This window comes from Excalfactoria chinensis, chromosome 4 (genome assembly GCF_039878825.1).
Source record: "Excalfactoria chinensis isolate bCotChi1 chromosome 4, bCotChi1.hap2, whole genome shotgun sequence".
Classification (NCBI taxonomy): domain Eukaryota; kingdom Metazoa; phylum Chordata; class Aves; order Galliformes; family Phasianidae; genus Excalfactoria; species Excalfactoria chinensis.
In genome coordinates this window covers 35,091,094-35,106,998 of record NC_092828.1, presented here as the reverse complement: position 1 = coordinate 35,106,998, position 15,905 = coordinate 35,091,094, and the positions used below count along the sequence as shown (strand labels likewise).

General features: G+C 41.4%; 1 protein-coding gene across 6 annotated transcripts in view; it reads left to right on the top strand.

Annotated features, from left to right (window-relative positions):
- The first annotated feature begins 1,185 nt into the window (after positions 1–1,185).
- PDE5A (phosphodiesterase 5A) overlaps positions 1,186–15,905 on the top strand; it is a 63,390-nt gene continuing 48,670 nt past the window's right edge. For 2 of the 6 annotated variants that reach the window (XM_072336681.1, XM_072336680.1), the window contains exon 1: positions 1,186–2,224. In XM_072336681.1, coding sequence (XP_072192782.1) covers positions 2,121–2,224 — 104 coding nt within the window. In that variant the 5' untranslated portion in view covers positions 1,186–2,120. Of the gene's footprint in view, positions 2,225–3,012; positions 3,209–3,253; positions 3,390–3,417; positions 3,590–15,905 lie in introns of those variants that run through there. The other 4 variants (XM_072336686.1, XM_072336685.1, XM_072336682.1 and 1 more) reach the window with 3 other exon arrangements.

Genomic DNA, 15,905 nt, shown 5'->3' with positions numbered 1-15,905 from the left:
TTTGGTGACCTTTAAGGTCCCTTCCAACCCAACCCATTCTATGATTATCATTATTAAGCATAGACCTTAACACTACTGTTTACAGAGCTCAGTACAACGCTTATTTATTCTTGTCTGGTATTTACTGAATCTTACTACAGTACAAATGCTTATTTCTGTTAATGCTACTCGTAATCACATGAAATGAGATGGTATGTATTGCAGCTGACATAATTTTGTTGACCATTATCTTGTTATTCTCCAATGAGACAGAGAGCAAATCCTATTGCATTTTAAATGCCAGAAATGAAATTATATGTTTGCATTCATCCCTATGTGAAAAATCTCTTTCTCTCTCCTTACAGAAGAGAGATTTCCATCTGCTTGGTCAGCTCTGGATTTCCCTTCTAGACCAACTGTGATAATTCTGCAGTAGCTTTTGAGGATGAGATGTGCAGGACTGTGCTCAGTATCCTATACGAGACCATTCAGGGAAATGATCTGATAATTATCACCATGACCAGTGTAGCCTCAAAGCCCTGTTCTGAATGAAACAGTTAAAGTAGAAATCCATGAGTTACATGACAAGTTTATTTTTTTTCCTAACAGATCACGCTTTTCAGGTTCTGACACTAAACACCTCACTCCCTTATTGCCATGTTGTCTGCTTCTGTGGTTTACTGCATTCTGAATTTCCCTGTTGAAAGACTCCTCTTTGCCTTGAATAGTGGCTTGAATTTCGCAGCACGCCTTAAGCAGTTTATCTTCACATTTTGCTCCATGTGTGCTTCTGAGATTTGTTTTTTAAATTGAATTATAAGGAGTTATGTTGATGTAAACCTTCCCTTTCCGTGTTGCCTAGTATTACACAAGTAGTTACAGCCAGAAGACAGATGTTACACAAAGACAAAGGAAAAAATTCCCCCCGAGCTCACAGACAGGCTCTCAGTCACTTTGCTGTGAAGTTCCTGCTGCAGCCTCTGCTCACCCTGCAGAATCCCACTTCTTCTGCCAGGAGCTGAAGGCAAGGCTCTAGAACCACTGCAGAGCATTGCAGAGGTGTGTGGGGCTGCGTCCTCCATCTGAAGTGCATCACCCCGTGTGCACCGACAGGCATTAAGAGGGGCAGACAAACTTAAAGTCTTTCTCAGTTTATTATATCAGACAATCACTTTAAAGACCCCAAAGATTCCTTTCCACAGTAAAATGCTGGTTTTCGTTATTGATGTCTTGCCTTCAAAGACGCCCTATGTACATAGATGACACAGGAAACAATATATGTGCATTCCATTTTCTCTTTTGTGAATGCAGTTGGTAAATTACTAGTGCACACATGTATAGCACAGAGTGGAACTACAAGACATAAAAGCGATGCTTGGCACTAACCCAGGTTTCTAATGCTGCTTTCTAATAGTAGAGGGGAAAAAAAAGCAGCTGTGAGTCCGGAGCATCTTCAGAGCTAGGATGTATTCATTTGAGGACTCAAACGAATTTAAAAGCTTTTTGGATGAAGGATCGAAAAGCCGGGGATTTCCTACTCGAACTCAAGCTGACACTCAGCCGTGAAACACTCCGAGAAGACTTCTACTTCCGCAGCTTTTCAAGCGGGCTTAAGCAGGCCACATCTCGAAAGGAGAATAACTGAAGGGGGGTCCCTCTGCCAGACTCACAACTTACTTTTTCATCGCTTTGTGCTTTTCCCTGCCCCGCGCGGACCGCCCGGACCAGCCGTCCCGCAGCACTCCCGGCGCACATAAACGCCTCCTTCGCCTTCCCCAGCGCCGGGCATCGCCAGCCCGAGCCCGGGGTCTGCTGCCGGTGCTCCGCGGCCGTTCCGAGGCGAACCGGGCGGGGCGGGGGCGCGGCAGCCCCCCGGGGCGCTGCGGGAGGTGGAGCCGGCTGCCTGCCGCGGCCGGGGATGCGCTGAGGTGCGGCGGCGGGGCTGGGGCCGGGGCCGGACGCGGGCTTCCTGCCGCCCGAGCCGGGCGAGCACCTGGGAGCCGGCCCCGGCAGGCCGGGAGCCCCGGCGGCAGGGGAAGGAAGGGAGGAAGGGAGGGAGCCCCGCGCCCCGGGCCCCGCTGACGGGGGAAGAGACAGCGGCGGCGGCACGGAGGGGAGGCAGAGCGGCCGCGGAGCGGAGCATGGAGCGCAGCTGCCACCCCTCGCTCGAGCAGGAAGCGGTGGAAGCGTGGCTGGACGATCACTGCGACTTCACCCGCTCCTACTTTGTCAGGAAAGCCACAAGGTAAGGCTGGGAGGCGGCGGGAGGGACAGATCCTTCCCTGCCGGCAAAAGGTGGCTGCTCGGTTTCCCTTCGCTGCCTCCGAAGAAAATGAAAAAGCTGTTCCCCCACCCCCACCCTCGAAGGAGCCCAAGCTGAAGCCGGGCAGGAGCGGCTCCGTCTCGCTGCCACCGCCGTTCCCAGGCGGGCGCTGCCCGGCTCCGGCTCCTCCCGCTCTCCCGGCCGTCTGCGGCTGTGCGGGGCCGTGCGGGGCCGCGCCGAGTTTGGGTTCCCCTCCGGCACAAGGAGCTGTCCCAGCGCCGGGCTCTGCCCGCGGCCCCGCTTCAGTCGCGTGTTGCTCGGGCTGTTCCCAAACGGGTTCGCTCGACTTCTGGAGAGCCGCGGGCACTGCACTACGAACTGCCCTGCGAACTGGACAGAAATAAGCGGGAGCCTCACATAACGTCTTCTCCGTCCGGGGCGGGGGGGAGGGTGTGCCAGGACTTGGTCCTCTCAAAACAAAGTGCTGCTCGACCTGCGAGCTCCTCAGTTTTCTGACGTCCCGACGGAGAGCGCGGGGCTAAGCGGCGCGGGAGCCGAGAGCCGCGGGCGGCTGGGCGAGCAGCTCCCCGTGCCACGGGCGGCCACCCGGGGCTCCTGCGGCGGGTCCCGCAGCTCCCGCAGCGCCGAGCCCGGCCGGGCCGGGGACGCCGGCGGAGCGGGGGAGGGAGCGGCGCCGCACAGCCCGGCAGGGGGCAGCGCGGAGCGGGGCTGCGGCCCGGGGCGGGCAAAGCGGCGAGTTCCCCGCGGCTGAACGCTCGCGGCGGTTGCTCTTCCCTGCCCTGCCCTGCCCTCTTTATTTTTATTTGCATTTTATTTTTATCGGGTTTTACTTCTTTTTTATTATTATTTTTTTTTTTTTTGCGAAGAGCTAATGTAAAGACCCGGAGAGCTCGTCTAGGCTTTCCCCCAGTGGCTTGACATGCTGCCTTTTGGAGATAAGACGAGGTATTTGCATACCGTTGTCACACTTCAGCAGTGGGACTTCAAGTTGAAACTCAGTAAATTCAGCTATTTTTAGAAGTGGAGTCAGGTTTCCATTTTGAATATTTTCCGATAAACAAAGCGGTGGGGATGCAGAGCACAGGAGATCTGCAGCTCCCACGGTACATCCCAGTGGAGAGCTCGGGTCAGTAAGTCCTGCGGTCTGTGCCTCGGACACGCCATCTCCGCGGGCTCACTTCTCCTCTCGTCTCCTCTCCTGTTCCTGAGCCGCTTTGCACCATCTGCTCACCGCTGCCGATTTGCTTCTTTCCCAAGTCACTTAGCGGGGATGGATGCGTTCTGAGGGAGGCTTTGCTGCCGCTCCTCTCCGCATGGGATGGGGCGGTAAGAAGAGAAATCCCCCATTAATAATTGACTCACAGCAAGCTAGAAAGCTTCAGGGGTCGCCTGCTTTCTAGCGACCATCTGTCACACAGTCCCCTTTCTTCTGCTGCTTCTTCCTTAAGCTCATTTGACAGAAAAGTAACAAAAATGCCTTTAAGAAGGTCTTGAAAGTGTTGATTTTTTTTTAAAAGGGCTGTGCGTAGCTGTAACCGATGGATGTAGTTAACTTTGCTGCTCTGTTGAACAATAGTGCATGGTATGGAACCGAAGGGTAGCTTGTTTGCCCAGGAAATAGGAGGTTAGCAGCTTTGAGAAGTAGCGTTTTATTAGTTCAGCCTGTCACACTTCCTTTGGAAACTGGAAGTAGTATTGAACAAATAAGAATGTTAATTAATAGTAACCGCCGTGTCAGATTTGTTTTCCCCACGGAGAGGTTTGGTTAGTCCTTTTGGGTTTTTTCTGCTGAAGCACAGCTTTGTGTTTGTGTGAGTCTGAAACAGGCAGCAGTTCACAAGATACAATTCAGGCATGTCTTCGTGACAGCGATGCCTCTGCTTTTACAGAAGGCTTTGCAGAAAAGCAGTCGACTTGGAGATCTTGCTTGGCAGTAATTCCATAATGTTTTACTGTGGTGGAAACATTGTTTTAGTTTAGTTTCTCTGTTGCTTTGCGTGGAATGTTTTAGTTTGCTTTTTGTCTCTTACTTACTGTCTAAATAGCAAGCTATGAATATTTAACAAGGAATACCTCTTTCATAAAACAGCTTGGATTTGATGAGACAAGTTAAGAGTTACCCGACTGCGTGGTGGTCCAGATTTTATTCGCTGAACTGATATCCCGTAAACCTGAGCAGTCTGAAAGAATTGATTTCTTTTGACAAAAAGTCTTGATGTTCTACATTGCTGTGGTGTGCTAGAGCTTGAAAAGAAAAAAGCACCCTAACGTTTAATGTTACGCTTTGTGTTAGTTGTACAACAGCAATACAGGAACAGACTGTGCTCTGAGTGCTTTGGTTACTTAGCAGTAAACTTATTCTGTCAAGGCAAAAAAACGTTCTTTGAGCCTATTTTGACTGTTTTCTAATCTTAATTTACTTCCCTCTGTTTTGTTTTCCTTCATAATATGCAAATTCCTCACGCGTCCTGAAAGCAGCAGTGCTCGATGTTAGTTAACCTGGTCTCTCACAGAGCACAGAGGCGCGTTCTACTTCACGCTGCTAGGCAGGATCGCTGCTGGCAAAACTTTCTGTATCTCTTTTTCAAGTATTTGCACACAGATCACCAGCTCAACCATTTATGATGCAAGCCCTTTCTACTGACGATAATCGGCTTTGAATCAGAACCTAATTTTGTTTTATGCAAGGTATCAAATAACATACATACCTATATGTACTATATTCTGCCGTGCTTTGTTAATTACTACCAAAATAAGTAGTTTGTAGAACTAGGTGTATAGTCACTACTTAAGAACTAAATACCGCGGGTGGGCTTATGCTGCAGATTTTAAGTACAGAGTTGCATAAGCCAATATATTCATGGAACTGGAGATAACTACTCCATTTTGCATAGGTCAGTCTGATATTGGTATCAGTTTTCGTCATTTAAATTACACATTGTTCTAGCAGAGTGGCACATGAAAGCAAAGAATTTGCTGTTATTCATTATATTATTTTATTGATTTGTATTAACTGTTGTTTTTAATGTGGGTGTGACAAGTGGGAGAGTGATAGGAGAAGGGGTATGCAGGTCATCTGTTTAACAAATTTATACCAGCTTTTGTCCTCTCCCTTGAAATGTGTCCTGGAATATAATTGTGTACAAAGGTTTTAGACCTTGTCTTTTGATCCTGCAGAGCCTTGTGGTAGACAGAGAGTGAGGCAGGGCACATCACTGCCTTCCCCCGGTCTCCGATGGCTGGGTGCTCTGACAAATTCTGTTCTAAAGCTGTGACGATTGACTTCCACCTGTGCAGCACAAGGTTGCAATCACACAAACCTGCAGTACAGACTAATAGCTTTACATTTATCCCTGCTTCCAGAATACGAACAAAAACTGATCCCATGAGTGGGAAGCTACAGAATCACCTATTTATTACTTTATTTTGCACCGGGGAGATAAGTGACATACAGAGATGATATAAATAGCTATTATCCACCAAGTGTTACAGTATGATCAAAGTACAGATCAGCAAAGGGGAACTATGTCACCAACACTCTCAGAGATGTTTAATCAGAGATGAATTTGGCTCACTTAGGGATTCAGTCTTCTGGCTGGCAAACCTGCTGTACAGAGAGTGTCTTACTGCACACTTAGGTGTTCGAGACTTCCTAAATGCCTGGGTGCTACCCCATTTAAGCAGTTTGTTTTATTCCTTCATTTTTTGCTGTATTTTCCTTTCAAAGCTCTGGAATTGCACAGCACATTTTTACTTCCTAGAAAGCAGAAAAGTTTTCAAGTAAAACTACTTCTTTTAGACTATCTAGTATTTACGCATACTGTTGTTTAAGGCTCTTTGTAGCTCTCAGAAGCTATTAAGTATAATTAGATGCTATTGTCACAAAACTGCATGGCTTTTATGGCCGAATCCATTACCCTTTTCATCTTCCTAAAGATTTATCACGTTATGTTCCCTTAAAAAACGATCCATGCATCATCACGCTCAAACTTGATATGTATTCCATCTCTCTGTGGAATACTTCTGCATTTCTGACTTTTGCTTGTCCCTACTCTTACAGATACAAGAGTGATTCTCTTTAGGTTCTCTTAGCGATCGCACACAGCGGACTGCCAAAACAACCAGTGTAAAAATTCTTCTCTTGGTTAGAGGCATTGTTCCAGACAGTTTTTGTCAGGCTTCCTAAATGTATGGTAAACCAAGTATGTCTTTCACTGGAAATAGGTTATTTTGTTATAACTACATCTTGGCTTATTAAGCAGGGCTACAAAATATTTACAAATGAATTAAGGTGGAGTTGTTTTTTGGAAAAATAAAGGTCCTTAAGAGCATGGCACTTCCAGATGTGGTATTTACTGGGAACCTGTACTTTGCTGGCATTCAGAGCTCGCACAACTTGAATATATCAATTACTTTTATCACTTTGAAAATAAGTACAGTTTGGGTTTTTTTTGTCTTCTTGATGGTTGGTGGACGGTCAGTTTGAGGTATGCTGCCTGGTGTGCTTCGGATGTCTGCCTTCTAATCTCTGTGTCTAGAGGGCATCTCAGAAACGTCTTTCTTCTTGAGTTGGATATCTGATACTTAATCTCATGAGGATTATCTATCATTATGCTATTACTTTGGTAATGTGTTTCATTTCTTTTAATTGAAAAGAAATGAGTTTTTAGAGCAACTATATGGCAATTCTGATTATCAGAGATAGAGCTATATACAATTTTCTGTACTGAAATGTGTTTTGGCCTATAGCTTTTCTTAGGATTAGTGTTCTTTCATATGTCAGTAGTTTTTTCTAAGAACAAACAAGTGTGAGCCATACTTATGCCTATTGTGACCATGGAAAATAGGCAGTGGTTTTTAAACTCTCTGACTGAAGGAGCCCTTAGAATTTTCCCATGGAGGCACAGAATCCTATACAGATTGTTCAGATATGCTGAAAGTGGACTTGCTTTTCTAAGTTATTTTATCTGAAGCATTTACAAGAGGACTGCAGACCCACGGCCCATGGCTTGAAAGCCACAGGAAGCAGAGGTGTTAATACAGGGATCAGAATATTTTCTCCCACTTACTTTTTTTAGATGCTTATAGAGCTTTTCTGAGAAAGATATGCAGAAAAAAAAAATCATTTTTATGAAATCTTGGAAAGCTTTCTTGTAAGTTTAGTGATCTCCATAGTTGTCTCGATTATAAATAGTCTTCAAATCCTTTTGCCTTTCTTGATAACTGCAAGTATTAAGATCATCCCAAAATATTTTAACCTTCTGACTCAAAAAGCATTCAGGAAGGTTAGGAATGTTATCCACATTAACGAAGTTGTAAATGTGATTAAGTAATTCTGGCATGTATTCTTGGAAGTAAAGTTAGGTCTGTGCCTGACTATTTTGGAAACAACGTCTAAAGCAGCAAATACCGTACACTGAGGAAAACATCATTTGAGAAACAGTTAGAAATCACTTACTAGCAATTTATATCTTCAATCCCTCAAAAGCTATAATCTCAACTCCCACAAAGAATTTTTGGCCTGAAGGTAAACTAATCAGCAGATAGCACGGAGCATCTGCAAGGAGAATATGCTTTTACTACTTATTGTTTGCCCTAGGTGGTAAATGAACAGGCAATCACAACACATTAATTAAAATATAATTGGTAAACCTTAGAGGCCAGGTAGAAAATAAAATGTGGTCTAACTACTTTTAGTTAACATCTTTCTGCCTTCTTTTGTTTCAGGGTAACTTACGGTACTTGTGATAACATGAGTAGGCGTTTGTTTGAAACTCATTTCCATTCTTACTGCTGTTAATAGGATGAATATAGAAAACAAGGACTAAATTTATGGCAACTGGGAAGAAACGCTGAGTTGAGGTTATCCATAGGGAATAGAAATCGTGCTAGCTAACAAACAAGTATTAAAATCATGACACACCACCTATGATGTCGTCAGATCAAAGGAAGCACAATTAAATATTAAAGACTATACTTATGCTTATTTAAATGCTAGATTAAAGATGAATTGTGTGGGAATACGTGATCCAGATTCAAAATAAAAAAGCCAGTTTAGACAGCACATTCTAGAGTGGAATTAATGTGCTACAACTTATTTTCATTTTCAGCAGAAGAGAGGAAACATTTTGCTTTTGTCATGATTAAATGAATAAATATAATTAATAAAATCACAGAATACAAGTCTTTCACTGGCAAAGAAACATAGATAAATTTATATGGAATGTTTCTTGACTTATAGGACTTAAAGAGAGAGAGACACATTAAATACAAAAGGAACTATTTACAAAGTGCCAGAAAAGAAACCCTGCTCAAATGGCTCTTGTGAATTACTCAGTAGTTGTAATTTCACATTAGGTCTGGCACTGAAAATATAGCCACAAAATATATTTGCTTAGTGAAATATATATATTTTCCCATTTATTTATGCATTATGGTGAACTCGCCCCAGAACAGAGGGCCAGCCCAAAGCCTGTGTTCCACTTAAGTCTTACTTAACCCCCTATTTTGGGACTTTAAGTGGAAGTGAAGTGTTGGAGACTTATGGAAAGTTGTTGGGGCAGGTGAGAACTTCACTTTCCATCCTTGGTATTGTGCTATTGCTTTCCAGAACTGAATAAGTGGGTCCATAGTTATTGTTAACATTTTTGAGCCTGGAATGAGAAGTAAACATTCGGAGGGGAAATTAAGGGTCACATTTTAGCATTTGACCTCCTGCCTCTGAGGTCTTTATACTCTGTCTATATACTGTGATTAGGAAGTCCCCATGTAAGACAGCCATTCTTGTGAAACACTAAGCTTGCAGCCGTTTAAGAAATACTTGAAAATATATAAGAACTGACTGTTAATGAGTTTCCCATTTCAAATACTTATGCTTGAAGTAATAAATCAGCATCTGCCTCCTACTTTAAAAATAATAGGAGCATTAGACAAGATTTATGTTATTTCATTTTTCCAGAAAGTGGTTATTTCACTTTCATGAGTGTGGTTTGAGTCATGAATCAGAGTTCTTCATTTAGATCTGTATTCAAACAGAAATCAGTTGGACCACTTACATGGTTAACGTTAAATGTAAGTCTATATATTTGAACAAGTTGTGCCGAAAAAATTGACATCAACTTCAAGTTATACTTTGTCTTCAAAAACTGTTTGCCTACTGCTGTTAGAAATGGCATCTTTAGTAACCACAACTGGAAAGGGTTAGAGGAAAAACAATTATTGTCCTTGTCATTTTACATTTTTAGTAAATGGGAAACACTTTTTTTCACAGTCATTTCTAAGCTTCCATCTAATGAGGCCTTGCACAGTTTATTTAAGTCTTTCCATAGCTAGAAAGGAGACAAAAACACATCAAACATGATGGTGAAATAGAACATACTGGAAAGAAATTGGGAAGGCGAGTTTAATACCCAAGTAACTTGTGGAAATTTTCAAACTTTTCTTTAATGTCGAATAGATTTCAAGTTGTTAACCCATTAAATGATTTCTCTGTCTAAATTATGTCTAGACACAGGAAAGAAATTTGAAGACATCTAGTGGTTATTTTCAGGAAAGCACTTGAGAAAATAGTCAAGCTTGCCATGAAATATTGTTGACTTCAACATTGCAGGATTAGACCACAGGAATTCAGATACCTGAAAGCTGGCATTCTGTGACAGCTGCTCTGAAAGTAATGTGTCCTATTTTATGATGTTGGCGCATGACATCAGATGTGGATGTAGATAGTATGGCAGTAGAGGCTGAATCTTCCCATCAGTATTCTGTTACATTTTATTGCCCTGTGCCAGACGGCAGCGAAAAATCAATCTGACAAAATGGCATCTGACGTGGAAGTGCACATGAAGCAAAGGTGTGGAACTGAATTGTTCTATGTGAAAAATATAGGACCCACTGATGTTCATCAGTGCTTGCTGAATGTTTAACAGACACGCAACATTCCAGATGGCCATGCAGATTTTTAAAAACATAGTGTGCAGGCTCTTGTTCATCATGTGCAAAAATGCACAGCTAATGGTGGTGACTGTATTGAAAGGTAGTGTTTTGTAGCTGAGAATTTGCTCTAACAAGTAGTGTTATTGTGTTCTTTGACAGTGACAGCAGTTGTAGTTTCCATGGGAATAAATAGGAGGCATTACTTTCAGAGGGACCTATGTATAGTACGCAAGTTTGAATTCAGTTCCTCTCCTGAAGTTGTGTTGAAGTTTAACCTGGCAGGTGGCTCAGCACCACACAGTTGTTTGCTCCCCCCCCCCCCTCCGCCCTTTCCCAGTGGGATGGGGGAGATAATTGAAAATAACAAAGTAGATCGAACTTGTGGGTTGAGATAAAACCATTTACTAAGATAGAGAAAAGGAACAAGATAATAGTTATGACAAACAAGTATATATATACTACATATATATATACACAAACATACGTAACAAGTGATGCACAAACAATTGCTACCCAGATGCTGGCCAATATCCAGGTAGCCCCCAAGCAATGGAAATCAGAGCAAGAGCCAAACTCCCACCCCTTCCAAACTTTCCTTCTTCATGATGTCATATGGTATGGAATATCCCTTTGACCAATTTGTATGAGCTCTCTTGATTCTGTCTCCTCCCAGCTCCTTGGGCCCCCTGTCATTGGTAGGACAGTAGGAGAAACAGAAAACTGAAATGGTCTCCTTGCATCACTGCTCAGCAACAACTAGAGACATCAGTGCATTATCAGCACTGGTTTTCTTTTAGAACCAAAACATGGTATCATACCAGACACCGTGAAGAAAAATGGGTTATCAGTAACTGCAGGTTTGAGTGAAATACTGGCAAAACATTCAACACACCTGAAAAATTACGTTATATATATGAAAGATTTGCAAGCAACAGAAGAAATATAATTGTTATTTGTTGTTTCACTAAAATCCACTCAACACTTACTCCTTTTATGGGACAGTAATTATTACACATTTTTGTGCCAGATAGGTAGGATGCAGTATACCATCATAGTTGATTCTCAGTAGTACTTTTGTGTTGTTTTTCCACTTTTTCTCAAAACATACTTAATGCTTGCTGAATGGTCACATTTGTATGGCCTTAAATATGTAGTATAGTTACATGTGTGCAAGGCAGTTATCATTTGGCTGTTAATCTTTGAACATCTTTACCAGGTGCTTTTTGTTATTGTTGGTCATTGTGTTTTGGGAAATGTGCTGTATATTCTGAAGACAATCACAGTGATGCAAAGAAGGGTACAAGAAATTACTTAATATTCGTAGACTGTGAGTAATTAGATCAGCATGGTTTGACTGATAGGGCACAGAAAAGAAAGCAATCTTGGTTTCCTTTCAGGTCTGTATTCTCTTCTGCATGACCGATCTGTCTCTATGTTTTCTCAACTTCTGATTTTCATTTTTTGTTTGTTTGTTTATTCATCTCAGAAATCTCTTCCTTTTGAGGACAGATCCACTTTCTGTACAGCTTAACACACCAGGGCCAGAAAGCCTAAGGCATTCTGAAGTTCTCAAGGGATAACTTAACGCAGATTATACACGTGTGGTTGGATACAAGTGATGATAGGGAGAAGAATCACACAAATCTCACAGTAGTCTTTTCTTTTTTCTTCAAATGTTTCATCTTCTGCTGTATCTTCATTTGCTTTTTAACTCTCTCAAAAATTTCTTAGAATTTATCATCTGCTCAATGAGGTCACCTTCCAAATTCGGCAGTCGGTACTATCATGGTCCCTTGAAACTGTATTTTATAAAGGAAATACGAGGTTTGTCTAATTTAAGTAACTAGAGATTTTTTTTTTTCATAGTAAACTATTCCTGCTTATGAATTCTATCATAAACCACAGCTTTTTCAAGTGGAAGCTCAAACTATGGTAAAGTAATGTAGTGCATAAAAGGATGTATGCTGTACATAGGAAAGAGTGCAGATATCCTTAACTCCCCATTGTGTACTGATTGAAAAGCTTTGCTGTGATGGAAGCACTGCATGTTTTTAACTATTTGTATAGATCACTAAAATTCAGCATGTCCTTCTGATTAATGTGCTGTAACTTCTAAGCTTACTTTCACCACAATCCTTACTATCAGCTCTTAACGATGCCAATGCTAATTGAAGGCTGCTCGTGTGAATAGAATAGTCAAGGGTGTTTGTTTCTTCACGTTGTCCTTTCAAAATAACATCTTGGTCATAAATAACATTGGTTACTAATTTCCAGTTCAGTCATCTCACTTGTGGTTCAGTATGTGTCTAGTATTGGATCTGTTGTGCTGACTCTTTGCTGAGAAAATAGTTATTTGTAGCAATACTTTTGTCATGCATTGTTAAATAGGACAGATTGTCAACACTTCTCAAGACTTCATCTCTTAGACTCCACATGCAACTAGAATACATCGGTTAATGTGAAATGCTGTTTTTCAACCTGCATCTGTGTGTAAAAGGACCTAAATAGTTTCCTTGTTAACAGTGTTCAGTAAAAGGTCAGCTGTTCTTATTCCAACTGAATTTGAACAGCTTTCCTGTTGCCTAAACTAAAATGCCTAAATGGTTTGAAGTTCAAAACCATGCTTTAAAAACTATAGGTAAAAATTTTGTTGATGCTGTTAACCTACAGAGTTCTTTGAGAACTGCACACTGTGTTGGCCATCTATTGGACCATCATCTAAGAGGCATTAAGGGGTAAAGGAATATGTTACTCATAATTATAAAGCTCCACGTACAGTTCTGTTCAATGTCAAAGCACTTCATAAGTACTGCAGATGGCTGACAAGTAGCCAGACCTTATTAAAGAAATGCAATTACTTTCACTGGAAAGGTTTTACAGTTATGTTCCACATCCTTCAATAACCTCCAGAAGACAGAGAAACATTAGAGTGCTTATTTTACAGAGCAAAAAGCCAAAGAAGTAAATACTAAATTATTTCATGTCCACAGTTTGAGAATAGATATTAGAATTCAGAATGTACTGGTTTTACTTATTCTTACTACATTATTCAAGCCAGAAGACTTGTATGCAACACTCAAAAATAAATGAAAGGGCAAGTTTCATGACAGACTGAAATTCTGCTTTAGTTTTTGCTTTTCCATACAGGGTACCTGAATCGTTCTCTGCCTTGTGCCTTATATCAACACACGCACCTCTGTAAAATCAATGTAAACCAGAGATAACCAAAATAATAGCATTTCATATTCTACTTCCTATATATAAGTAGATAACCAGATTCCTCTAAAAAAATGCTGTCACTGAGTACAACAGTACAGATTCATGCCAATCCATTAATAAATCACACATAGACAAAGCACACAGCTTCCTCTATCTAATTGCTGCCTAGTTTAAGAAAGCTCTCTCCATCTCAGACTGAGTTATTACAGTCACATATAAATCTTATTTTACACCAGCACCAGTCCTCAGTGTTCAAAACTCAAGTCAGCCCACACAAACATGAAACTGGCTCAACTCACAAGACTTCTTTTCAAACTATTGATTATTCTCTACTTCTTGTGTTTGAAGTTTTAAATGTACTCAGCTCATATTTTCAGGTTCTTACTTGCAGCCTTAGTGCTAGATGCTATCTTTTGTTTAGAAAACGCTAAGATTTTGAAGTAATTGCTTCTTTTGAGGAGATTAATATAAAAACAAAACAAGTAAAAAAAAAAAAAAAACAACAAAAAAAAACCCTCAGAAAGCAAATCACCCTTGAAATATAATATAGTATGTATGATAAAAAGTTATCAGCACTTATATTAGAAGTTGTACTGGGTTTACTTACACATTCTTTCCATTTTTTCCATTGATGTTTTTATCTTTCTTAAGGATAATTTTAGTCATTGCCAGCACTAATTTTTATTCTGCTTTTTCATTCAATTTCAAAATGAAGATTTCAAATGTTATAAAATGAATGAATGCTATAAATGTTATTTTGATTCTCATTGAAATATCTTTTGCAAATGTGGCATTGCCGTATGCATATTATTTATTTCAGCAATAAATGGTCACAACTCCCACATTTAGTATTTATGCTGTGTAAGTACCATAGAGTAAACTAGTTAAAATCAAAGTCTTATTAATACATCAAATGTTCCTTATGTTTCTTCATTGAAAGAAATGTTTGAATGAGGTGATTTTACAAAAAGTATATATTACTGCTTTAATTAATAAAGATCATCAGTAGTTTTTATTATTATACTTTAAAAAACAGTTTATGTCCTTGAATAATAAGTAACTAAGCAATGAACTAAAAGTCACTCAGTATAACAATGGAATTTCATTGTATTTATTGGCATAACATTTCCAATAATTGGATTAGCTTTAGATTGCTGGGAAAGTTATAATAGCTGTTGATTGAGCTGTATTACTGCTATAGCAAGCACTTTTTCAGGAGCTTTATGGAAAATGGAAAAACGAGGAATGAAATTCTAGCTCTGTGGAACTCAGAGGTAAATCTCTCACTGCCTTAATGCTGTCCAATATTTCATTTAGTGGCTTTGGACAAAGACCCTTACAACTAGAGAGTTGGGAGCTGGACTAGATGACCTTTTATGGTACCTTTCAACTCAAACAGTTCTATAATTCTATGAAACTCAATGCTCTCATCTTCAGAAAATTCACAAATATCTTATGTGACTACAATGGACATTCAGCCTTTAAGATATGGATGTCACCTAGCTGGCCTTCTGCAAAGCCTTTGACATGGTCTCTCACCACATCCTTCTTTCTAAATTGGAGAGATATGGATTTGAAAGATGGACTGTTCGATGGATTAAGAACTGGTTGACTGGTCTCAGCAAAAGGGCTGTGATTAATGGTTCTATGTCTGGGTGGAAGCTGGTCACAAGTAGTGTTCTTCAGGGGTCAGTCTTGGGACTGGTGCTCTTCAGCATCTTTATCAGTGACAAAAACAATGGCATCAAGTGCACCCTCAGCAAGTTTGCAGATGACACCAAGCTGAGCAGTGCAGTCAACACATAGGAGGGAAGGGAAGCTATTCAGAGGGACCTGGACAGGCTGGAGAAGTGAGCCCTTGTGGACCTAATGAGGTTCAACAAGGCCAACTGCAAGGTGTTGCACTTGGGCCAGGGCAATCCTAGATATTTGTACAAACTAGGGGAAGATCTCCTTGAGAGCAGACCTGCAGAGAAGGACAAGGGAGTCTTGGTAGACAAGAAGCTGGATATGAGTCCTCAGTGTGTGCTTGCAGCCCAGAAGGCCATCTGTGTTCTGGGCTGCATTAAAAAAGGGGTGGCCAGGAGGGAGAGGGAGGTGATTTTCCCCCTCTACTCGGCTCTTGTGAGGCCCCATCTGCAGTACTGCATCGAGGCCTGGGGCCCCCAGTACAGGAAGGATGTGGAACTCTTAAAGTGGGTCCATAGGAGGACCACTAAGATGATCAGAGGGCTGGAGCACCTCTCCTATGAGGAAAGGTTGAGGGAACTGGGCTTGTTTAGCTTGGAGAAGGCTCTGAGGAGACCTTACTGCAACCTTCCAGTACTTGAAAGGAGAGTATAAACAGGAGCAAGAATGACTGTTTATATGGGTTGATAGTGATAGGACAAGGAGGAATGGTTTTAAACTGAGACAGGAGAGGTTTAGGTTTGATTTAGGAGAAAGTTTTTCACACAGAGGGTGGTGATGCACTGGAACAGGTTGCCCAAGG